Source organism: Pollicipes pollicipes, unplaced genomic scaffold, assembly GCF_011947565.3.
Source record: "Pollicipes pollicipes isolate AB1234 unplaced genomic scaffold, Ppol_2.1 Scaffold_5724;HRSCAF=6776_pilon_pilon_pilon, whole genome shotgun sequence".
Classification (NCBI taxonomy): Eukaryota; Metazoa; Arthropoda; class Thecostraca; order Pollicipedomorpha; family Pollicipedidae; genus Pollicipes; species Pollicipes pollicipes.
The window spans coordinates 51,769,699-51,794,496 of NW_023596746.1; the positions used below are offsets into that span (position 1 = coordinate 51,769,699).

A 24,798-nucleotide genomic window follows, 5' to 3' on the forward strand; every position below is an offset into this window, starting at 1 on the left:
CGTGTAGGGCCACGCTCGTGGGGTGACTGCTGAGGAGCCGCCGCCGGCTCGTGTAGGGCCACGCTCGTGGGGTGACCGCTGAGGAGCCGCCGCCGGCTCGTGTAGGGCCACGTTCGTGGGGTGACCGCTGAGGGGCCGTCGCCGGCTCGTGTAGGGCCGCGCTCGTGGGGTGACCGCTGTGGAGCCGCCGCCGGCTCGTGTAGGGCCACCCTCATGGAGTTCTCGGAGCGGCTCTTGGTGCCTATGCACCAGTGCAGTCAGCGGAGAACAGTGGCACTGTGGGCTGTGCTGTGGCGCCGGGCTCCAAGGCGCAGCGCCCGGCTCGCCTTCCGGCGGCTACCGCGGTCCAGGACTTCTGCTCACGCCGCGGCGGTATGTCAGCCGTGTGGTACTGCGATACCGGGCTTTATGGTCAGGTGAAGATGGAGCTCCTTCGGCTGGTGTATAGTGTGCTTGAGGATTAATGGGGCGAGGGAATTGTGATAACTCAGCAGCCATCTTGTTTTCGTCCAGCCTCCGGCTTTCGCCGCCGGGACGCCCCCGGACAGCGCGCGGTGGCGAAGTGTAAATGCTGTGACCGGACAGGCAGCCGTGGCGGCCGCGAGGCCCGCACTTGGCTGTTGGCCACGGTCTAATCCCGGTGTGGGAGGCGTGCGATTACACGGGACAGAGTGCGGGAAAGCCGTTTGTTGGTGGTCGGATTTCCCTCCACGGTCCACGGCTAACCCGGACAGAAACCCTTTGTCGGTGTGCGATACTGCCAACAGGATCATCCACAAGGCCACGGGGGCGACCGCGGCACGCGGCCGCAGTGTCCAGGCGCTGCGGAGATGCGGCATGAGTGATGCACGTGGACACGAGGCTGCCGCCGTGAGCGCGGCGTCGCCGAGCTCCGACACGACGTACGCAGCAAAGTTGTGGACGCGTCCGCCGTCGGTGACGAGGTTATTGAACTGACGCCGACGCCGGCCGGGCGCCGGCGAATCAATGCGCGGCGTCCGCCGCCTATGCAAACTGTCGCCCCTCGGCCCTGAACTTCATTGCGAAGTCGCGCTGGTCATTCTGGGTACAGGGCGGCCGGCGACGGGCGAAGTTGCCGCGGGGCACCGCCCCCGGCTGCGCCCGGGCCCAATCGGCGGCCCTGGCCAGTACGCTGGCGGTGCGCTGTTTGTGTTGTGCACCTCACCCAGGTGATTGTATCGACCGGCGACGGCCAGGCGGCCGGGCCGCGCCGCCCCGGCCCGCCGGAGTCGAGTCGGCCATCCCCTGGGAGCCGGCCGAGCGCGCGCGTCGCTCCTGCCGGCACGTGCCAGTGACCCGGCTGTGACCCTGAGTGGGCGGTCAGGCGCGGACGCTCGGCCCCGTTCACCAGCGACCCGGCCGCCGCCGGCTACGTCGAACAGGTTCGTGCTGACCGCCCGCCCGACTCGCCCGTTCCGTGATCATGCCCGGTCAGGCTCCGGCGCCCGCCGACCCTACCGACGCGGTCCAGCAATCGCGGCCGCCCGCCTTCGTCGACTGCTACGTCTGCCAGAAGCAGTTCGGCTCCCACTCGGTGGCGCTGCACGAGCCGCGCTGTCTGGCGCGGTGGCGCGCGGCGAACGCGGCGCTGCCGGCGGCGCAGCGCGCCGTCACGCCGACCAAGCCGAGCGTCGAGTCGCCGCAGGCGCCGCCGGCGTCCTCGCTCAACTCGTCCTGGCCGCGCAGCAACGGCCGCATGCGAGCGGCGCTGGAAGAGCAGGCGAGCCCGCGCGTCTCGCGGCCGCGTACCGCCGTTCTCAAGAAACCGCGCATGTTGGACGCCGGCAAGTGCAAGGAGCTGGACATGTCGACCACGCGCTGCAGTGAGCTGCTGGACATCGTCTCGCAGAACGCACAGCGGCGCAAGGCGCGCGCTGCCTCGGAGGAGCGGCCGCGCACCATCCGACTGACTCAGGCTTCGCGCGATCTTGACGTGCCGAACATCGACTACCGGGCGGCGCAGCCGGCGCTGATCTCGCCGGACCGTGGCCGTGCCAAGCCGGGCCGCCGCCTGCCAAACTTCACGCGCGCACTCGAGCAGTTGTTCAACGCGCCGCGCGCCAAGGCGGGTGTGCCGAAACCCTGCATGTCGTGCGGGAAGCCGGAGAACCCGGAGCGCTTCCACAGCCACCCGGCCGACCCGCCGGCCGAGACGACCAAGCGCCGCAACGAGAGGAAGCCGAAGAAGCGGCTCTCGACGCAGCGGCCGGTGGCGATCAAGTACCGGCCGCCGCCGGCCGTGCCGCCGCCGCCGCCCAACATGGACCCCGTGGCGCAGCGGAAGCAGCAGCTGGAGGAGGAGCAGCGCCAAAAGCAGGCGCGGCTCAAGGAGGAGTACCTCAAGAAGGAGGAGAAGAGCAGGAAGGCGAGGGAAGATGCCATGCGGAAAAAGTTGGCATTCACGCTCTCCAAGCACGAGCGGCCCACCAATGGCAGCAACGGCACGTCCAAGATTGTCGTCTGCTACATTTGCGAGAAACAATTCGGTGCCAACTCTCTGCCCATCCACCAGCCTCAGTGCCTGGAGGTGAGGGTGAGCACGAGCTGTGCCCTAATCTTCCCTCCGGTCTCACGAAAGCAATGCTCGTGTCTCGAATCTATGCTCGTATTCAGGTTTTGCGATCATTTGGCACATGAAATGGCTTCCCGGTGAGCACTGGTTTGCACGGCATAGCTGGGGAAACGGTCTGCACACTGGGCTAGATACATCTGGGGAGTTCAGAAACATGATCAGTGTTGACAAGTAGCACTTTTCAAAGCAAGCATTTACAACAAAGCGTTCGAAATTCGTTTACACGTTATGTACCACTGGTATGTGCCGAGCCGCTCCCCGGGTCTTGATCCTGAACTCGAGTCCATGGTTCAATCCTTACATTCGAGCCGAGTCCCACTTTTGAATTCTAGGATTCCGAGACCGGGTCTGTTTGGACTCAGTGTACATGAGTTGGACTCTTGAATGCCAGTCCAATAAGAGCGAGAACGTGTTGAGCTACTCGCAAGCCTCAAGCCCAGCCTTGAGTGAGAATGACATCATCCACGTCCAGCGGTCGCACAGGGTAAGACTAGCCTCCTATACAATCATGTGGGGTAGAGATTGTAAGATAGACTCGTACCGCTCTGCACCCCTAGCCAGACTTGACCTGACTTCGACAAGACACCTTTGCGACGTGGGACGCGCGGGATGGTGACGAACGAGAGTGCTATCATCGCCTTGATAACACCGAAAGATCGGCGAATGGAGCCAGTCGTCTTTGGCAGCCCACGCGATCAATTCATTGGAACACCCTTGTCTATGAATTCAGCAGGGTTCCCTGATTCATAGCGTTCGTCCGTAAATTTGCAAACATCCGCTTGTGAATTCGCTAACTTTGGACCCGGCAAATCATGGGGTTCATTCAGCGGGACTAATTACACGTGACCGTTTAGTCTCCGGTGATTTCCACCGGAGTATTGCAAAAAGCGCAAATATGTTGTTCGAAATGAATCCTGGTAAACTGGGTAGTACACCCTGCGCACGAACGGTGTCGAGATCATTAGCGGCCCGAAGATGGTATATTCATCAATGCACCATCCAGCTGGTTTCACGTTTTCAGTTTCTGTAGTTGCCAGAATCTGACGCCAGTCGTTCGAAACCCCTAAAAACTTGCGGATCTGTCGTTTGCGCTCGTATGCACGTGACTGGCTGCATCCATGGACGTACACTTTTGCCGCCACGTTTGACCGTTCCTTCCTCCAACGAGAACGGCATTGGTCTGGTGACTTGGCAACTCTGATGTTTTAAGATTAGCACCTATTTCGATCAGAGCTCATTAGTTTCTCCGCAGTTTACGTGATGCCGGACTCGCGATTCGATTTTGAAAATTTTCAAAAAGTGCAATTTGAAAATGTGCCGCTGAGAGCTAGGAAGCGGTGCGGGCAGCAAAGTGTGACTAACTGTGCCGGGCCACTGAAGCTAAAAATGTTCTATTAGTTGACCTTAAGACCCGCTCGGCTACTGTCCCCACTCGTAATGAACATGCACTTATCTATCTTTGCGTATCTGACGAATTGCCGCTTCAGATTTATTGATTGCCGCGTCAGATTGCCGCGTCAGAGTTCTGTAGGCTGAAACGTTCTTTCACGAAATCAGACGGACTGGCGCTAAATCCAGTGCAGCCCAGCACAAAGAATATTGACGAAATCGAACCGAGCTACGGCTGTGAAACCCAAACCAACACCGTCATCCCTGCACAAAACATGTGGTTTTTGGCGCCTGCGCTTAAATCGACACGCGGGTAATTGGCGTGTGAGAATCAAGGTTAACCAAACGTGATTCCTGTGTACGTTGTGAAAATAGTCCAGGGCTTAGGAACATGATGCTGAGTAAGGGGCTTAGTTTTGATTGCGCTGCTTTTGATCTTAACTATGCCTTGATCTATTTTAGCTCGAATGTGAGGCTTAGTAGCAAGTAGTAGGCTTCCACCATTTATTATACCGAGTCCGATCAATTTTGATTCGGAATGATTCTGAATTCCGGTCCAAACCCTCATTTCCTATGATCAGTAAGTCCTAGACCAGGTCCGTTTCACCTGTAAAATGAACCGATCCGCTCTAGTCCGGTCCCTAAAAGTCACGAGCCTGGACTCGACCCCGAGCCTGCTCGGGTTGGACCCCGAGCCTGCTCGGACTGGACCCACGTGGGGATCCAGGCGGTGGTTTGTCATTAGTATGGTTCGCAATTTTCATTCGAGCTGTCTTTCGCATCGGTTTCGATCCCATTTTTGGCAGTTTGGAGGTCAGACCAGCGATTTGCTACAGACCTGGCTTGCCGAATCGAACATCACACATTCCGCTCGACAAGCGCAGAGCTGGCGGTACAGCGTCTGTCTGTAGGCAGGTGGCGGTCGCCGGCAGCGATGCAACCGTCGCGATGCAGTCCCCTCCCCCGCCCCCCCCCCCCCCCCCCCCCTCCCAGTAACCATTCATGGCGTCGATCGACCCAGCCTCGGCGCGGCTCGATACACCTACAGCCCGGCTGCCGGCAGCACGCCGTACGTCACAGGAACGACCGCCGCCCCCCCCCCCCTCCCCCTGCGGCGGTCGGTGACGCCATGCCTGCAACAGTCAACTGGCGGAGGCCGGCTTCACCAGCACGACGGCGTGCATTGCTATGCGGTGGTCACAATGTCCACAGTGTTCACAGTGTTCACAATGTCCACAGTGTTCACAGTGTTCACAATGTCCACAGTGTCCACAGTGTTCACAATGTCCACAGTGTTCAGTGTTCACAACGTTTGGCCTTCGTCGTATGTGGTTCCACGGCGTCCACCAAGTTCGTGCCTTCGCGTATCTCTAGCCGTTTTGGAGGTTTGTTAATACCTCTGTTAATCCATGGCCGTTATTTATCGCCAGTTCCATGCCTCGTTTTAATATCTGGCCACCATTGTACTGTCCTGCCATGTCAGGTTCTTGTGTGATGGTAAATTAATTCTTCCCTTGTGACCACACAGGCCACACGACCGCTTTATGTAGGTTCCCCTTGATGCGAACCGGAAAACGATGGGACGGCAGGCGATTTTACGTCTTGTCTTGCCGATCTCATGGAAGTCCAGTCCAGTTCAGCAGCCCAGCTCTTCGCGAACGCCGCCCGACACGTTTAGCATGCACGATCACGCAGTCTGGAGCCGGGTGACCCATTTCGGTTGCATGCCTATCTGGCCGATAGAGCCCGGAAGGTTTCTGGCTATCCCCAGACAAACTTAAGGACCAATACTACGAACCGATGCTAAGGACCGATGCCGTGGGCCGGGTTAGTCTTACCTACCTGAACTATAAAGGGGTCGACTTGGGCAGCATGGCCTAGTCCGGGCCGGCCGGCATGCATTCTAGAAGCTTTGCGTTTCCTGATGGCAGTTTCATACAATTTTTGGCAACGAAAATTGTTGTGCGAGGTTGCGCCGCACTGCTTTGTTGGCATTTACCTATAAGCTCTCTGACCATGCTTTTCGCACGCTTTTGAACATGAAAAAGTTACAACATAAAGTGAGTTTGGAAAATCGAATCGAATCGAATGAATGAATGAATCGGCATGAATCGAATGGAACAAAAAGTCGAAATATTCACGGATCTAGATGACCTAGCATCCTCGCAAGTGTCGCAATAACACGAGAGAACGGGTTTTCCGGGGGGGGGGGGGGGGGGGGGGCGGAGCAATTATTGAAATTGGCGACTACATGCGCCGATTTGGCATTGGGTTACGACTTTGATGTACAAGCCACGGGTCCGCTTAACGTGGCGTTGTTAAGGAAAGAGGTCTGATGCCGGCAACTAGAGCAGAGAAGGACGCGAAACCAATAGTCCACTGCGTACTGCACTGCACTGTACAGATACCGATGACTTTATATGGCCTTTGACCATTTGAACATTCTCCGACCCAGCGGCATCAGTGTGTCAGCAAATAAACGACCGGAAAGCGGCCCATGCTACCTTTTCCGAAACCGACCTTGAATGACAACCGCTGTGCCCTAGACGAGGAAAATCGGATCATGGAAGCCGCCAGGCAAACAGCTGAATTTAGTGAGACTGATATCTCCTCAAAAGCTTTGCAGTTTCATGTTGGTTTGGTCCAAGTTACGGAAGATGAAATCGTTTTCCATCCCTCTATTTCTTCAATTAAAATTGCAAAGCATTGTCAAGCTCATAGCTGGCCAATTTGAGGCCATTTGTGTTCTGTAAACTCATATACGTACCTATGTCAAGTGTCAGTGCGCATGTACTTGCCAGACTCACGAAAGAGGGTATTCCATTGAAGTGAAGACAATCTATTGATATGGATTTCCACGTACGACATCTTTCATTTGCTGAGATCCCTTAAACTGTCGTTGAAGTTGTTGGAACAGCACAATAGCAGCTAGGGACGCAGCCAGAGCTTTGGTAGGGGGAGGGGCACAGAGTTGACAAAAGGGTCTCTCCCCCCCTCCCCCCCCAGGAAGAAATCGTCAGATATGACCCGTTTGTTATTGAAGGCATGTTTATTACACATTTTTACCATTTATCGTTGGGATATAGGTCAGACGCCACCCCCAGGACATTCTGCCTTAAGTTTGTAGTAGACTGACAAAATCACGCGTTAAATGACTGCTTGAAATAAATCGCCGGCACTTTATTTTACGATGGTCTAATGATTTTTTTCTTAAACAAGCAGGACTCAAAACTTCTGTCAAATTTTTTATAAAAGCTGTACAGAAATAACAAGGATTCCGCGAATGTAAATTAAAGATCAAACTGGGTCAACAAGTCGCATTAACATGGCCAAACATGGCCAGGCCATGTTTGCCTGGATATCTTCAACATTCAGTCAGAACTGATAAGTGGTACAAATTATGTAACGCAATGTTAGGCATGCACGCTCGCATATCTCAGAAACAAAAAGCTCGACGCCAGGCGTTGCAGTTTCCTTAGGCCGCCCAGCGTCGGCCCTATGGCTTCCACTAGGTCGTGGCCAACAGGTGGACGAAAAAAGTGACGCATCTGAAAGAAGTGCCTTTGAACGCTTTTGAACACCAAATCGTACCTTAAGGAATATTCCAGGAGTTTATATCACCCTTGAGGTTTTTAGATTCATGGCAATAACGTGTTGATTTTCACAGCACCGCGAAGTGGTGCTGGAATATGGTTGTGGAACTGGGAGAGTAAAGGTAAGATTTCTATTTGTCGTGTTGCCATAACTGTTAATCTGTCCAGAAGACATCCTCAAAGTCGTAAAAAAGATTCGCCAGTGTAATCCTTGGACTTAACGAATTAATTTTGAAAAACATTGAGAGGCATTATTTTACGATGGTCATTGTTGCGCGCTCGGCGCCCGCCCCCCTGGCGTTACCTGCAGTGGCCAACGCCGTTCGCTTTTACGAGAACTGCGACCTGAGCCATCGTTATCCTTGTTCCCCGAGATTAAGGCCATGCCATTGGGGCTTTATGACGTAATCAGCTCCTGGGGCTATATGGCACCGCCAGCCTCTCACCCTGGCGGGAAGGGCGGGCACCGTGGGGAATCGAACCCGAGACGCGCAGTGGTTAAAGTACGCGGGTGAACCACTACACCATCGGTGCCCGGCGCGCAGGCTCAAACATTTTGATGGTATTTGTCAGACTAGTCGATTCTACAAAATATGACCGTTCTCAGGAAAACATGGGATTGCCCTTTGCGTTTTGAACTAATTTCGACCCACTCCATTCAGCGCCAATGAGACCCTTTATTTCTTTCCGGCACAGGGCCCCCTTGAATACAACACTACAGGGCACAATACTGTTCCGGTGAAGAGCTGAGGGGCCATTCTGTCTCAACGCATTGCACTTTCCGGTGGTCATACTGGCGACACGGGGCGGCATCTCCTGGCCGATCCGGAGGCCCTTAGAGGGAAACATCATGTCACATTGGTTCGCTCCCTGACGCGGGAGGCCTTCTGATCCGCGCAGTTGACTCAGATCGGCGCATGAGCCGTTGTTAGCGTAAAAACATCCTTGCTCACCGTAGGTGGTGGAATAATTGGCACATGGACTCCAGTTGGACTTAGCGGGTCCATGCTGGAAAACGACTGCAGGACCCCCCCTTCGGTACTGGGGGCCCTGACTGGCACAGGACTCTTCTATTACCTTAAGGTGAGCACTCATCTTAAGTTCTTGTTTCCTTACATTGTCCAAGGGCCCGAGGGTCTCGACCAACGCAAGAGACCCTCTGCCTTTTGGGCTCCCGTCCCCGCCCCTGTTAAACAAATCTTCCCCTGACTGATTTGAGGCCCCCTGTTGACACAGAATGCTCTGTTGGGGCACTGTGGGCCCCTGTACGATACAGGAGCCCGACCGATGTAAATCGCGGGCCTGGCCTTGTCCCTGCTTGGGAATGGGGCCCATAGAGCTCAGAACAACACGGAGCTGACTGTTAGTTGTTCGTAATCTCTGGCCGAAACAGAGGGACACTCTGTCTCAGGGGTCCCTATCGGAACAAGAGATCATCGTACTGACGTTTGAGATCGCGCCCCCCATGGGCGGGGTACTTGATGTGACATACTGCCAGCCCTTCGCACTCTTCGGCCATCCCATCGGGCCCTTGATCTTTTGTCTCGAGACACCCTTCAGTTCCTCTTCGGGCCCCCTCAAACAACGCTCCGACTCGGGGCACTTGTCACCACAGGACCTCTGTTCGGCACTGGGACCTAACCAACACAGAAGTCCCTCACTGTATCAGGGACTCAGAACATTGCAAATCGCGGACCCCGGCCTCGTTTCTGCCTGGGAAATAGGTCTCAAGGGCTCAGACAGACGTGGAGCCGCCTGTTAGGTGTTCATGGTCTCTGACCGACTTAGATACCCGCATTCTCTCAGGGGTTCCTCAAACGGTGCAAGAGGACCTGTGATATTTCGGGTTACGACCCCACGGACCGCGGTTCTTTATGTAACCTACAGCCGGTCCTTCGGGCCCTAATGCCCCCCATCCGGGCCTTTGATTATCGGTTCCGGTGGACCGCCCGGGTCTCTCTTCGGGCCACATCAAACACTTCTCTTGATCGGCTCGGGGCTCTTGCGAGCACAGGGCCCTCTGTTATGCGCTGTGGGCCCCTGACAGGTACAAGGCCCCCGACCAGTGTAAATCACTGGCCCCGGCTTTATAGCTGATTGGGAAGTGTGTCTTCAGGTCCACACCGACACGGAGCCGACTATCTGGTACCGTAGTGCCCAACCGATACATAGGCCCATATCGACTCAGGGGATCCCCGATCGGCGCAAAGGACCCTCTGACCGTTATTTGAGGGCCCGTCGTCGCAGGTATGGGGTCCTGAATAAGTCTCCGACGGGCCCTTTATGCGATTAGACCCTCCAATCGAACCCATGATTGTCAGACCGGGTGGGCTGTCTAGGCTCTCCGGGTTTTCCCGAATACTGTCTTTGGCCGACCCGGGTCCCCTTATTAGCACAGGGCCTCTGTTAGGGGCTGTGGGGCCCGAGCAATGTAAATCGCCGGCTCCGGCCTTGTCCCTTCCTGGAAAATAGGCCCTTACGCCCACGTCGCCACGGAGCCGACTGTGCGTTACTGGTGGCGTCTGACCGATCTATATGCCGTTATCGACTCAGTGGGCCCCTGATCAGCGCGCAGGGTCCTCTGGCTGCCATTTGAGCACCCGGCCCTGCAAGCCGGGGCCCCTGAATGATACCCTTGGCTGACTTTTCGGGCCCTCAGTGGTAGGCTTCGAGAGGTCCAAAGGGCCCTTCGGGACCTAAGGGTGGGCACGTGCCCCCTGTGCCCCTCCCCCCTGCCTGCGCTACTGATAGCAGCACGAGTCCCGTTCTACTCTGCCTACCACCGATGGCACGTCTACTCAACCTTGCGTTCCACTATCAGCAAATGTTCCTTCCTTCCCATCCCACCGTATGTCAACGGTAGCATGCGCCCCATTTCGCTGGTGTTGCGCGACGTGCTGCCAGGCTTTCTCTAGTCAATGCAATGTGCATAATCCGCAGGATTGACGCACGCGCCCGGGCACAGCAGAGTATGCTCATTAAAGCTGTGTGGAAACGCCTTGAACTGTTCAAATTGGTCGATGACTTTCATGTCCCGGTTTGTCTGGGGCCATCACAATGATTGTTGTCACACTGCATCACAAAAAATATCGATACATTTGAGACAAGCTGACGTTTTCACCCAAATTTTAGTTTAACATGACGGCCTGTTGAGAGGGCATCACTGCCTTCTCAGTGGCCAGAGCTTTTCAGTGCACTACTGCCACTCTATGGGTAGCTAAAACTGACAATATGTATGCCAACGCCATTTCACTGCATATCCCAATGACATCTGTGAGTTGTGCTCAATAGGATGTGTCCCCCCTCCATTCCACTACATATCATGCAGACAGAGCGTGTCCATTCACTCTCCATCGTACGCCATTCCAGTAACACTCGCTTCCCTCGGTTCCACTGCACCACGGAGATGGAACATTTCGTGTCCGTTATTACATCGTTTGTCATTGGGTCCGGCCACTGGCGTTAATGACCGTCCACACTGCGCTGGCGTGCATCGGCGGCCGTGTCACCGACCCCTGGCGTGCGTGTCAGCGCTGCGTGCCGCGTCACGGCCGGCCGAGGCCCCCCGCCGTACGCGGCGCTGATGGCGTGCGTCGCTGCCTGTCAACAGAAGTGGCGGCGGGAGAACGAGGCGCTGCCGGAGCACCAGCGCCGGCCCGAGCCGCAGCCGCCCTCGCAGCCGGTGCCAGCGCCGCGAGACGGCCAGCAGCCGGTCCCGCAGGAGACGCAGGTGACGCCGGACGCGGCGCGGTACTCGGTCTCGTCCAGAAACTGAAATCGATGGTTATCGTGATCAAACATAAATTAACGTCCTTACCTTTTGAAAGAAGCGTACCATATATGCCTGAAGTTAGAAAGTCGCTGCGTGACATCGATCTCCTCAAAATAGGGCTCACGTAAAAGCTTGTCATCAATTACAGCCTAGAATAAAACATGCATTTTGAGGAGAACCTTTAACACGCGCTCGGGTGGGGTTCAAATTGATCCCCCGAAGGTTTTTCTAGAATGGCTTTCTAACGGCGCGGCGTAGTCACGCCAAATTTTGTATAGGTGTAGAAAATCGAATACCAGATAGTTTGGCATCAAAAGTTTAGATGTACCTTGTAAGGTCGCTGACCTATGGCAGGTCAAAGTCAGGCCATGGTTTCAGCGAAGGCAATTTCTAGGGAATCCTTCAATCTGATCCAACAACGGAGTGTTAGACGAAGCCACACATCTCTGAGATGCTTTCTTAGGCAACACTACAGTTGAATGAGTAAATTACATTGACCTAAGGTCAGGTATGACGGTCATACCAAGGTCAAAACCAACCTGTTTTGTTACTCTAGGGCTTGCTGTATGGGATAGTTTCTGGTGCTTATTTCGAGCTTATTGATAGCAGGAACCGCATTATACATCTTCCATAGACTTCTTAGCGGTCAGAATAGGTCATTGACCTAGGATGACACAGGTCAACATTTTGTTTTAGGAACATACTGCCTAACGTAACATTTGTCGTTTAGTCAAATGCAAAACTCAAAGCAATCTTGTATTATTTTGGTCACCTTGACCTTAAAAAGGTCAAAAAAGGTCACTGGCCTTAAGTGAGAATGTGACCTTTTGCTTAGAAACGGTTATCTAGGTTCTGGGGGCAATTTAGAGACCAACCTAGAACTTGACTTTGTTGGACCTTTTTTGGCCCGAAGGTCATGACCTAAGAACCTGAAATTTTGACCTAAGTGCTTTCGCGTACAGGTCAACACACCCTGTAAATTTAGTGTCTCTAGCTTTCTTAGTTCTTGAGATCTCAAGGGGGATAAATTGACACCCTCTCTAGCGAAGGGTATCTAGCCGGCCGCCCGGGCGCGTGTTTAAGCAAAAATCACGACAGCAGGGCGAAGTGGTGCAGAAGCGTAGCTCCTGTCATTACCACATAAATATGATGATAGATGATATATATATATATATATATATATATATATATATATATATCATCTATCGTATATATATATATATATATCATCTATATATATATCATATATATATATATATATATATATATATATATATATATATATATATATGTATATATATATATATAGGTAGATACAATAGAGAATAAACAAATATTTTATGATCGTGTTAGGTCATGATTAGGACGCGGAATGTAAGAGAAACATTAAGCTCGCGTACCTTCAAGGTGAAATGATGGTAAAAATGACGTAGCGCGGAATTTCTGGTGCGTGGAGACCCTATGGTCATCAGGACATCAGCCGATGTGCAAATGGTTACCTGGTAAGATCCTATCGTTCAATGTAGCTTACAATATAACAAAGCGTATTTTAAGGTCAGCCTTCGATTTCGAGTCAAGATCGACGGACGCTTTACCGTAGTCCTGCCGCTGTGCAGTCTATGTCTAGGAAAAGGATGCGAGGGTGAAGTGTGTCATTGACAGCATTATGGAAGGCAAAGTCCTACGCTAACATCGTTTAAGGCCAAACTTTAGGCCAAAGGATTGGGTTCGAGTAAAACTGCTGTCGCGTGCGTCTGATTTTCCAAACAATGATGTGCTTGAAGCCCTATCAGCTTTTGAACATGGGATGCAAAAAAAAGATAATTTCTTGGTCAACGTGACTATCGTCTACGACGTGACTGCTGTCTAATGCAGTGTTCTTGCGTCACCTTAAGACACTAGCACTAAAAATCCATCGGAATTCTGCGCCTTCGCCAGGCAGAGATATACTTGTCAAGGGGTTTGCGCGCTGTTTTCTGAACGATCTTGACGGCAGATTTATTAGCCTTGTGCCTGATTTGCTGGCTTTGTGTCTTTGTGCGTTCGTGCCCACCGCGAGCATTGGCTATTTCCGTCGACGAAATCGATGGATGAGGATGTACTCGGTGGCCGTGACCAGCATAGTGCAAAACACGCATCCATCAGTTCGGGGTGAATGCCGGTGAAGCACGTGACTAGGATTCGGTCAGGGACGGGGGGGAGGGGGGGTCCAAAAGTTTGGCTGATGGTACCCTTAAGTTGAGGGACCGAGCGTTTTGCTAGGGGCACAAATTTGCTTTTGTTACCGGATCTAGTCCGCGCTCCCGTTTCATGCCAGCAAGAACCTCTAAGCCTAACCAGGAGACTAAGACGCTTTTGGATGCATCGCAAAGTTTACGCGGTCCTCACTCTAGTGTACATCATTGTTGGCGCGCAGCGCTAACACTTTTTCGGTTTGATGTCCATTCTCTCCGTTGTCGAGCAGTCTCATGGGCTTCCGCGTGCTGTCGTCGTCACGTCAAGCTGCTGAGGACACCAGACGGCTTTCATCCACGTCTTGCAGATTGCGTATGCCGTGCAAATCAAATTTGGAGCTGAGGTTTTCATGATACTGCGATATTGTGGGAAAGCTCTGCCTGATCAAAACGCTTGCGTGCAAATGCCTCGGGAACATTGTAGCACGGCTTAGTCGTGCTACCTGCTACTGAGATAGTGGGAAGTGCATGGCGGACTACCATTGCTTGCAGCGTTATCAGCCCATCCTAATCGTAGCAGCCTAGGCCGGTCTGGGCTAGTCCAGTCACAAATTGTTGGTTGGTTGACGTTAAGTTCCAGGCTTGGCATGCCACTGCCCTCGTAACCATGCCGGTAACGTCGATTTCTATTCCATTCCCGAGCAAACGAGGGCTTTGCTAGGCCTAATGAACAAAAGGACGCAAAAGCCGGCCAGCTGGAGCGGCTTAGACGTTAATTGACCTAGATGTCATAAGAAAGACCTAATGCCCCCGGTATTTCAGTGTTTCCATGCTACTGATTCGTAACATTCGTTCCTACGCCGTAAGGGTAAACGGACTTTCCTTTCTAGATGATACTGGTAAGCGTACGCGATACCAAAAACGAGTGGCTGACGAACGCTCAATTTTGAATCAGAGATCGTTATTAATAGGAGCTTAAATTAAGCGTAATATTTCACCCGCAAACCAGGGCAGGTGAAAGTAAATTTTGATTGTCTCCGTAGACGCTACAACACATTAGTAATGCGCTGTAGCGCAATAGGCATTCCGCGTGATGCATGACGCGCTGAGGTCAAGATGCCACAGCGCACTGGCAACGTGTTATAGTGTGGAAATAGCGAGAAAATTTGCCGTTACGTGTCTTGATATGTAATTTAATTGCTATGCCTCACAGCCCTTTGGCTTCGTATAACGCTGAGAGGTCTCGTCTCTAACCTCGAATGGTGACTTAATACGCGCTAGGGTGGGGATCAAGCTGACACCCAAAATTTTCCGGAATGGTTTCCGAACGGCAGGGCACTGCTGCGCCAAATTTTGAACAGTTGGAGACAACTGAATAGTGGATCGTTTGGTCTTATAAATTTAGATGTACCTTGTAAGGCTGCTAACCTACGGCAGGTCAAAGTCAGGCCATGGATTCCGCGAAGTCAGTTTCTAGGGAATCGCTCAGTCTGATGTCACAATGGAACGTTAAACGAGACAATACGTCTCCGAGATATTTTCTTGGGCAATATAGTAATAAAATGAACAAATTCAATCGACCTAAGGTCAGTTTTGAAGTTCAGACCAAGGTCAAAGCCGATCTGTTTTGTTACTCGAGAATTTGCTGTATGGGGTAGTTTTTGGTGCTTATTTCGAATTTATTGATAAGAGAAATCGAACTATACATCTTCCATACACTTCTTAAAGGTCAGAACAGGTCACTGACCTGAAATGACCTAGTTCGGTACTTTTTTAGAACATACTGCCCAGCGTAACTTTTGTCGCTTATTCAAATGCGAAACTCAAAGCAGTCTTGTATGATTTTGGTCATCGTGACCTTGGAAAGGTAAGAAAAGGTCCCTGAATTTTAAGGACCGTGTGACTTTTTGCTTAGAACAGGTACCTAGGTTTCGTGTGCACTTTGGGGACCAACCTCGAGATTGATCTTGTTCGACCTTACGTGACCCGAAGGTCACGACGAAGGAACCTCAAAATTTGACCTGAGTGAGTTCAGGTACAGGTCAACACACTCTGTAAATTTGGTGTCTCTAGCTCCCTTAGTTCCTGAAATCCCAGCGGGTCAGACTGACCACCCACTCGAGCGAGGGGCATCCAGCCGGCTACCCGGGCGCGTCAAATACGCGTTTTGCGTCAGAAAGAAATCGGTGCCAGCAGTCTACGGACCACCATTTTGTGTAGCTAGCTTCACACGCCGCCAGTGCTGCGCTGTCCCCCCATTTGACATTGGCGAGTAGCCATGAAAGCAGTTTCATGCACTACAGGTTACAATCCATGATAGGCTCAAATGATAATAACAAAATCAGATGCTAATAATACGCGGGTCTCAAATGGCATTTCTTTGGTGCATGCATCGACGCCAAGTAGCAGAAATCGCGGGCTATCACATCTCTTGACTTTTGAACTTTGCATGCTAAAAGGTTTGAAATGCAGTAAAATCAAACCGACCTTTGTGAATAGCTTGTCTGGTGATGTGACGGCCATCTTCTGATCTGAATCTGAACCCGAGGCGAGATTCGAACGCCGATGCATCGCGACCTTAACAAACGTCAGAGATAATAGGCCCTGGGCAGATTTATTGCCCGATTCGGCACCAAATATAGCCAGCTGACGGCCAATTTTCTCCCGTGACAGCGTATGCTGACACGGCCGTGGATTGAAGTTACGCTGATTACCAAATAATGCCATCGAAATAAATCATCCTTCAAAGACCGCATGACTATCTTTTACAATTTCAAAGTCGTGATGCCTCCTATACCTGCCCTCAAGCTCAATGCCAGCACTGAATATTGCAGTGCAATTGAGAGTCAAATCAAAACAAAGTATGCAATGAATGATAAATGTATTCCTCAACTGCGCTTGGCAGGAAACTCAAAATAATTTGTGTGCGGGCCCACTATCCCTTTAATGCGTCTTGCCCTGAACCATTCCATGCGCATTCGTGCACATAGAGCCACGGTCACAGGCATTGTGGGCGACGAGAAAATCTTATTCTTACTTTTCTTGAAGCGAGGGAGCGTTGGTCCGAAAACAGTATGCCTTCTCCAAGAAACACACAACGACCTTTCCACTTTTCCACTTTGCTTCGGCCTCTGGTTCAGAAACGCTACAGTGCTTCCAATGAGTGTGTCACCGTAGGGCACCGGTCCGCAAACTTTGACCTTTTTGCAGCCCGAAAAATATGCGACTGGCGAACAAAAGGTGACGCATTAGCTAGGAGGCACCGCAACTTTCCGCGGATGTAACTAGGAGATAACCTTTGGGTCACCTCAATCACTAATCTTGCCCGCAATCAAATTTGACCGTGAATTCGAACTGCTTATCGTGAAAAGTCGGCAGCAGGCTTCAGAAATGCCAATGAGACCTGGCGATGGTTCCTGATCGAAATTTGTTACGTAAGTTGGTTCTATCCTATGCTCCAATCGATGCGTCCTGACGGTAGTGGATCATTCGTGTTTCAAGTGAATGCAGCTGCGATCCAAAGCACGTCAGAAAATTATTGCTGCGCTTATGTAACTGCGTGGAGATTTATTGGCTCTGTATAGTTGTTAGGCTGGCAAAGCCCACTTGGGTGCCAACATTTTTGGTTAAGGGTCTGCTTATGCGTTCTAGCATGCATCTTGAGGTGAGGTTGTTTCACCAGTCATTCGTGATAGTCATTGATGAGCGTTTAATGAAACTTTGAGTCATTTTTCTCGATACCGCAGGCTAGCGCTTCTGGCGCTGGCAGGGCGGCTCTAAAGGTAACAGTGCCTTTTGCTGCCAGTCATTTCCTTGCATAGATTTTGCCCGGAAATGGGGCGATGTCGAGGCTATTTACCTGCTGCCATGGACTCCGCCGACCATGCCACTAGGTCAAGCAGGCCTTTGACCGCATTCCCGGCCTCGCCCCAGCTGTCGCAGGCGGGTAATGGGTTATGAGTGGGTCATCAGTGTTGCGCCGGGTTTTTATCGGTGTGCACTACGCATTTATTCCATCAGCAATACCATCGTTAAGGCCAAGCGGTCATAACATGCATAACAGTTATGTTAGCCATGTTAAGTAATCTCCCCCGCTTGAGCTGTGTTGCGCGTTGGTGTTTCCGACTAATGAGACGGCTGGCGTCTGCTATACGTTTTTGCGGATCGGTCAAGCAAAACAATAACTGTAACTGAGGAAAGCAAAAGCTGCGGCAGTGTTGATGCGATCCAGACTTTATGGCATGGCGTACACATCGGGGATAGTATTTCCACTTACAATTAGCTTACTTGTCACTTCATTAGTGAATGAGGAGAAGCTTTTATAATCACAGCACGACAAACCCATTGCGTGAACAAGAGAACCGAACTCGGAGCGACTACCACAGAGTGGCAAGGCTGCCTTCTCTCACCAGCGCCGAAAGTTAGCCTGTTCGCAGCTTTCTGCGTTTGGGGCAGGTTCAGCCATTGGGCGCTCTGACACGTGTGACGCCAGGCTGGTGACGTGACGTGAGTGACGCAGGTGACGTGAGTGACGCTGTGTGAAGCTGACCCGGCGTCTCTCGCAGGCGCAGACGGGGCTGGTGCCCTGCTGCCACTGCGGACGCACGTTCTTTCCCGATCGCGTGGCGCTACACGAGAAGAACTGCCAGCCCAAGGATGGCGATGCTGTCACAAAGGAGGCGCCCACTCAGGTATGGCACGGGATCCAGTCTGCCATGTCGGGCTGGCGAGGGCCAGCGTAGCGTGTTGGGTGTTGTGTTTGTCTACATAAAATATTCAACTGCGGGTGCAGAGAGCGTCCCACGGCTACGCGGTTTTTGTCACCATCGGTTTAACGATTTCCTGAAATTGATCAGGGCTGTGTCCCCTCCCCCAGGCTATTTTTCCACAGGGCAAATAGTGCAGCAATAGCCAGCATGCCCAACCTTTTACTGCTGCCGCTGTTTCCGCGTGTAGTAATTCAATTGACGGGGGACGATTGCGACGCCTAGACGGCACGAGCGCTCCCAGCCATCGCCTCGCCACTATTTCCGGTGATCGCCTCGCCTCGCTCTGTGTCGCCACCGATGCAAAGGGGCAGCCGAGCGAGGGGCCGGCCCGGTTCCGGGCTGCGTCGGGGCCGCGAGCTCGTGCCTCGCGTCGTAACCGTGCCGCCGCCGCCGCAGAGCCAGCCGACCGTCTGCTACATCTGCAAGGCCCGCTTGCCGCCGGAGCAGATGGCCGCGCACGAGCTGGAGTGCGTCAAACGGTGGCGCGCCGAGAACGCCGTCATCACGCAGCAGATCGCGCTGCCCACCGACGCGCCCCGCAGCGACGGCGTGACAGTGGAACCCGCGGACGGTGAGGGCTGTCAGCGGCGAGAGCCGGCGGTCTGAGAACGGTGAGGGCTGGCGGTCTGAGAACGGTGAGGGCTGGCGGTCTGAGAACGGTGAGAGCTGGCGGTCTGAGAACGGTGAAGGCTGGCGGTCTGAGAACGGTGAGAGCTAGCGGTCTGAGAACGGTGAGGGAACCATCTGAGAACGGTGAGGACAGGCGGTCTCCCAACGGCGACAGCTAGAGGTCTGAGAACAGCGAGGGTCGATGGTCTGTCAATTTCAGAAGCTAGGGGTCGGAGAACGTTGGGACTCAGTGTTCCCTCAAAAGCGGGAGCTAGCGGTCTGAGAACAGCGAGGGTCAGTGGTCTGTCAATGGCCAGAGCTAGAGGTCTGACAGAGGTAGAAGTCGGCAGTCTGGTAGAAGGGAACCAGCATCTGTGACCGGTGGGGGTCGGCAGACTGAGTAACAAACGAGCCTGTCAACAGCGAGTGGTATCGGTCTCTAAACAGTGAGTAAGTGAAAAGGTGGGATCCGATGGTCCGCTAATGTCAGGGGACAGATGTATGTTGCTTTGCTTTTCTTGGCACTGGTATTGCGGTGTGGGACGGACACGGGGTCATATGTCTTAGGTTATTGTCGGCAGCTGTTGGTAGTACATTTACTGGTCAGTTTTGTCATCGGCATTAGTCGGATGGCATAAGTCCACATACCTACAGCGCTTTGCGTCGAGGTGTTCGCACTAACACCCGCGTCACGCTGGCCAACGGGCTTCAAACGGGCACTCGGTCTGGATCGACATCGATTTATCCATTAAGCGGCCGTCCGGAATGACTCGCTCCATCTGTGGCCTTTAGAAACTCATGCGTTGCCATGGAAACCCAACGCACTCATGGCTGGAAATTGTTAACAAAAGTTGACTGCTGGACGTTTGGTGGAAGCGTCCACGCTTCTTGCATTGATCTGGGCGCTGTTACGTCATCCAGCGGGAGTGCAGATAGTGCTGCGGCGAGCGAATGTTCACGCACATGACGTATATGGCCATAACAGGTACACAATGAACAGAAAGAACTCGTTCATCTGGTACTGTCCGCACCCACCAAATAGGACAGGCAAACGTAACAAGAGAATAAGCGCCCTGAGTGCGCAGTGGCGTAAACAGGATTTGGCTTATGAGGAGGGCTAAATCGGGTCATAGGGGGCCCCTCTAGGCAAGGGGCTCCTTTCCATCGCCTGCAGGGCGTCTTTTGGGGTTTGGGCGACCCTTGATCGGCTTGGGATCTTCGGCGCGTGGAGAACCCATTTTCATGTTTTAGAAGCCCTACTGGTGCCTTAAACTGGCAAAAAGTGCGGGGACCTTCGGGCTTAGCGGGCTCCTCGCCACCTCCAGGGGAAGCATGGCTTATAAAGCTCTCCTCTTGGCTACACCGCTGCTCACCAGCAGAAATGCTACGGACGAAAACTTTTCGTGCGTCTAATGCACACGGCGAATCGATGGGGATGTCTTTCGCCAGACTTCATGTGCAGATGCTAATGATTACAAAGAGATGTTGAAATATTATCTCTCTGTGCTATTACTCATCGACATTTTTGGCTCGAGGCAAACAAGCAACAAAATATATACAAGTGCGTATATTGAATTATGTTCAAAAGAAATAACTTGATTGGTAAATGTCTGCACGATGAAAATGTTATATTATGGTAATTGCAACATTATGTTGGAAAACAGCGGATAATGTGATTGCTGCATCGGCCATATCAATCGCATGCAACGCAAGCACATACTTTGCATCGCTCTCCAAACATTCCGACATGTTGAAAGAGCAAGTATCCGAAAGATATTATTAAAAGTTCTTTCAGATGTCAAGTAAAGTCTCTAGAAATTATTCTGGGATGTTCTGTATGGATTGCGCTCCGTTAAAACGCTTCAGAAATTACCGTCGCCCTCTGGTAACTGACACGTCTGCCTGCCTCGTCTGTAGTGCCAGGACCGGCCGAGCAGCTGGAGGGGCAGCTGGACGCCATGATCGACGCCGCCTGGCAGAATCACCTCTCCGAACTGGTGCCCTGTCCAAACTGCGCCAGAACGTTCTTCCCCGATCGGCTAGAGAAGCACAAGAAAAACTGCCGCGTCGAGATAAAACACAAATGAGACGCCTCGACCGGCACCTCAGCGCTTATGACCATCTCTATTTTGTATACTACTAGCGTCCGGTAGGCAGGATGGATCGAGCGACGAAGGATGGTGGCAGCTCGAGCACGAAGAGTGCGCAAGAAAGCGTCACTTGGGACCTAACTGCGTGTAGGTACAGCCGGTGTCATTCGTGCCACGCCGATGTCGGCGTTTAATCAACAGACGTTGCAATAGGATGTGATGATTTGATGTGATCTGCCGTCTCTTTGTCTGTGCCCACTCTGCTCAATGAACGTGTAGTCCATGTCAAAAGGAATATCAAAATGGCTGACAGAAAATCTAATCGACGGTGCTTTGGACAGGTAAATCTATCTGTAAGTGCCCAGTCGTAGACTATTGAAGTCAGTGAAATTCCTGAGAAAACATCACCGATAAATTATTGATAATACATCGCAACGAAAGTGGTTGTCGTCAGATAATTGACGAGTGCTGCAAGTCCGGAGTTTTGACGCCAATGGAAGATGCCTTATGTAAAAATACCGGGCGTGGTGGCCTGGCTCGAGACTTCTTTTAGAACATGTTCAGCTTCTGCCTGCCTTTGGCTGTTAGGACGCTAGCCTCGTGTGATACCGCATATTTGTACTCGGTTCAATCCGGTGAGACCTGATCCATCTCAAGTCAGCTTGCGTCTGACCTGGCGCACGTGAGAACACCAATGTGAAATCCAGCATATTGGCTAGGACGGGTTTAGGAAGGTGTCACCGTACTTGTTGGATATATTTGCCCAATACACATGTTGTCACGACATAAACATGTTGGTCGACACAGGAATTGGACGATATTTCGCCCAACACGCTTACGACCAAGTGAAGCAATACTAGCGTCTCACCTCTCAAGAAAGCAAGCCAGAACGGTCTCGTACAGCACTGGCGGTTGCGAAGTAGCACGGTTATTTGGCGCTCGATCCGTCCGCAAACACGGGGGCGGAGGTGTCCGACAAGGCGTCCACGCCCCCGTCTTCCCTCTTCGAAGCGTCCTCGTCATCGCCGTCTTCGTCATCATCGTCAGCGTCGTCGTCGTCATCGTCGTCGTCGTCATCGGTGTCGTCGTCACCGCCGTTCTCGTCTCGTTTCGCCTTGCCCGTCTCAGCGCCGGCGCTGTTCAAGTCTCGCTCTTCGCGCTCCATGTCGGGCACGGGCTCGGGCTCGAGCTCATCGCCGGAAGGGTCGAGCTGGGCTGCCTGGCGTCGGCTCCTGCCCGGCTCCGGCGGCGCGCCCCAGTCAGCCTGCCGCCAGAGCTCCAGCGGGTCCGGCTCGGCTTCGGCCGCCCGCCGCCGCGCCCGCCGCGCCCGCCGCGCCCGCCGCGCCCGCCGCGCCCCCCGCGCCGCCGACGGATGCTCGATGAGCACGGCGTGGCCGCCGTCCAGGCCGAGCTCGTAGCGCCATCGGGCGCCTCGCCGCAGCCGCGCTCGACCGTGAAGTGCAGCGGGCGACCGGCGAGCGCTCGTGGAGGATGTCGCGTGGCGCAGCTGATGGCCTCTGTGGAGCTGACGCGCGGCGTCGACCGACTTTACGCCTTCTGCTGAGGGCTTTCCACGCACATCGGGCTCTCTCAGAGACCGACGTGTCCGTAGTCCGCCGGGAGCGGGACGTGGTGTCTCGAAAACCGCGTCGTCGTCGGGGGTGGGGTGGTTGCTGCGCACTCCGCTGAGCCCGCGCACAAGTTTTGCGGCTGGTTGGTGCGACTCGACATTGTGCTGAGGGGTGATGACCAGCTTGCTTTCCCTCTTACGCCTGGAGGGCTGTTTTGTTTTTGTGCCCGCGCTCGCATGGCGTCCTTGCCTCCTCTTCCTCCGGCCGTCATCCTCCTCAATGACGACTGTCTTCTTCTTAAGCTGAACCAAGGCGGGGCCGAGCAAGCCCAATACTTGATCCACGCCGTTTTCAAACCCATCCAGATCAGCTGATATCTCCCGTTTACGAGCGATCACCCTCTCCAGGATGAGGTTCAGCTTGGTCTCCAGCCGCTTCACCTTCTTGACCAGGTCGGTGACACCGGTGCCGACCTCATTTACCTGTGTAACCACTTCCTTTGGAACGGTTTGAACGACAGTGGCTTGTATTGGTACAACCTTGGCCTTTTCTATCGTCCTGACCTCTTCCACAGTGTCCACGTCATCTGAAGAGCAGCATAACATTTGTTAGCCACGTGTGCTATGCGTAGGCAGTTGCGATGAAGTGTGTGGAAAAATTGCGTCATTCAAGTTTAACCGTATTCGTCCATCCGGTGTATATGTATTGTGTGTGTTACGTATATTGAAGTGTATGTATATGTATGTATATACAAGGCGGAAAAGTACAGACAAAACAGAATAGACATGAAAGGCAGAATGGCACCTAATTTGCATGCGGATCTTACCTTGAATTTAATAAAATTTGAGTTGCAAAAATTGAATTTAATGAAATTCAAGGTAAGATCCGCATGCAAATTAGGTGCCATTCTGCCTTTCATGTCTATTCTGTTTTGTCTGCACTTTTCCGCCTTGTATATACATACATATACATACACCTCAATATACGTAACACACAATACATATACACACATATATGTATAAATACATATGCATATATGTATATGTATATATATATATATATATATATATATATATATATATATATATATATATATATATCACAGTTCGCATGGTAGGTGAAGATCCTTTCGAATTATGCATATCTTTGTAATTCATCCATACATACACATAAAACAAGCATCGGTGAAAGAGGCAGTGGCAGACGTATCTTTGGGTAGTCAGCCCCCTTTGGCTGAGAATTGTGGAGATGGGATGCTCGAAACCCGGGTTGTGACATGGCCCCCGGACGTTGATGTAGCCACCGCAGTGGCTGGCGCTCCATCGTTCCATAAAAGGGTGCGCGATGACACGCATTGCGTTCCTCCCTTGAAAACACGTGATGAAAGGCCAGTTTAAGATCAGCTTGGGCAGCTAACAACGGTGCTCAGAAGTCTACGCATTATCTCTTCATAATTCAAATAATTGAGCTAATATCCTCAATTCGCACCGGTACGTATTTAACAAGCAAGCGCTGGATAAGTAGTCTTGGGAGTCTTCTCACCGCCTCCTGCTGACATTTGCATGAATTTGTGACGCTGGTTCGCTTGGTGTGCAAGAGAAATTAGGCTGCGCCATAATATAATTGATGCGCACCCACCTTGAGTACCATATTCACATGTGAGAACAGAGAAAGCACCGAATCTTCACAGCACCGGAAGAGACGACGCCAAAGGCCGAAGGTGCTCTGTTTTTACCCCTAGCCTTTTTGCACAGGCTGTGTGGTATTCGATATCCATCTCAGCCTTCATTAAAACTGCGAGTCGCAAGCAGAGCACCAGTGTTTGCCAGTGCTCCCAGCGAGCAGCTGCTGCAGGGAAATGCAAATACCGTATCACTACAGAACAAACGGCCGTCGCCATCACATTATCCACAGAACGGAATGGCTGCTTCCAGCCGATGCGGCGTGGCGAAGCCTCGGTAGAGCGTTGCGTCAAGGGCACGGGCTTGCCTGTGCCCCTGACACCTGCCATCGCAATCGTCAGCGTGCAACGTGTAACCGACCGAGGAGTTGCACTGCAGGAAAACAGGTTATCCAGCACTACTTAACTGACAGGCGGGAAGACAACTCTAGATTGAACCTAAATATATGAAGTAAGATTTTCGCCCAGGTGATTCACTCTAGGATTTGCTATGTCCCGCAAGGCCTATGATCCTTAAGCTATTTCTACAACACTCTCCAACTTTCACATCATTGGCA

At 52.5% G+C, this 24,798-nt stretch overlaps 2 protein-coding genes across 2 annotated transcripts; one reads left to right on the forward strand and one right to left on the reverse strand.

Annotated features, from left to right (window-relative positions):
- Positions 1–837: 837 nt before the first annotated feature.
- LOC119103176 (zinc finger protein 474) lies at positions 838–22,260 on the forward strand. The gene is made up of 8 exons (XM_037226623.1): positions 838–902; positions 1,346–1,403; positions 1,457–1,582; positions 1,625–2,548; positions 11,186–11,254; positions 18,087–18,212; positions 18,687–18,861; positions 20,817–22,260. Exons 1-8 carry the CDS (start codon positions 838–840, stop codon positions 20,984–20,986), a joined length of 1,713 nt encoding a protein of 570 aa, XP_037082518.1. The 3' UTR covers positions 20,987–22,260.
- On the reverse strand, positions 21,918–23,165 carry LOC119103178 (phosphopantothenoylcysteine decarboxylase subunit VHS3-like). The gene is made up of 2 exons (XM_037226624.1): positions 22,959–23,165; positions 21,918–22,253 (listed from the first exon to the last, which is right to left on the reverse strand). The coding sequence occupies exons 1-2, from the start codon at positions 23,163–23,165 to the stop codon at positions 21,918–21,920; spliced, it is 543 nt and encodes a 180-aa protein (XP_037082519.1).
- Positions 23,166–24,798: the final 1,633 nt, after the last annotated feature.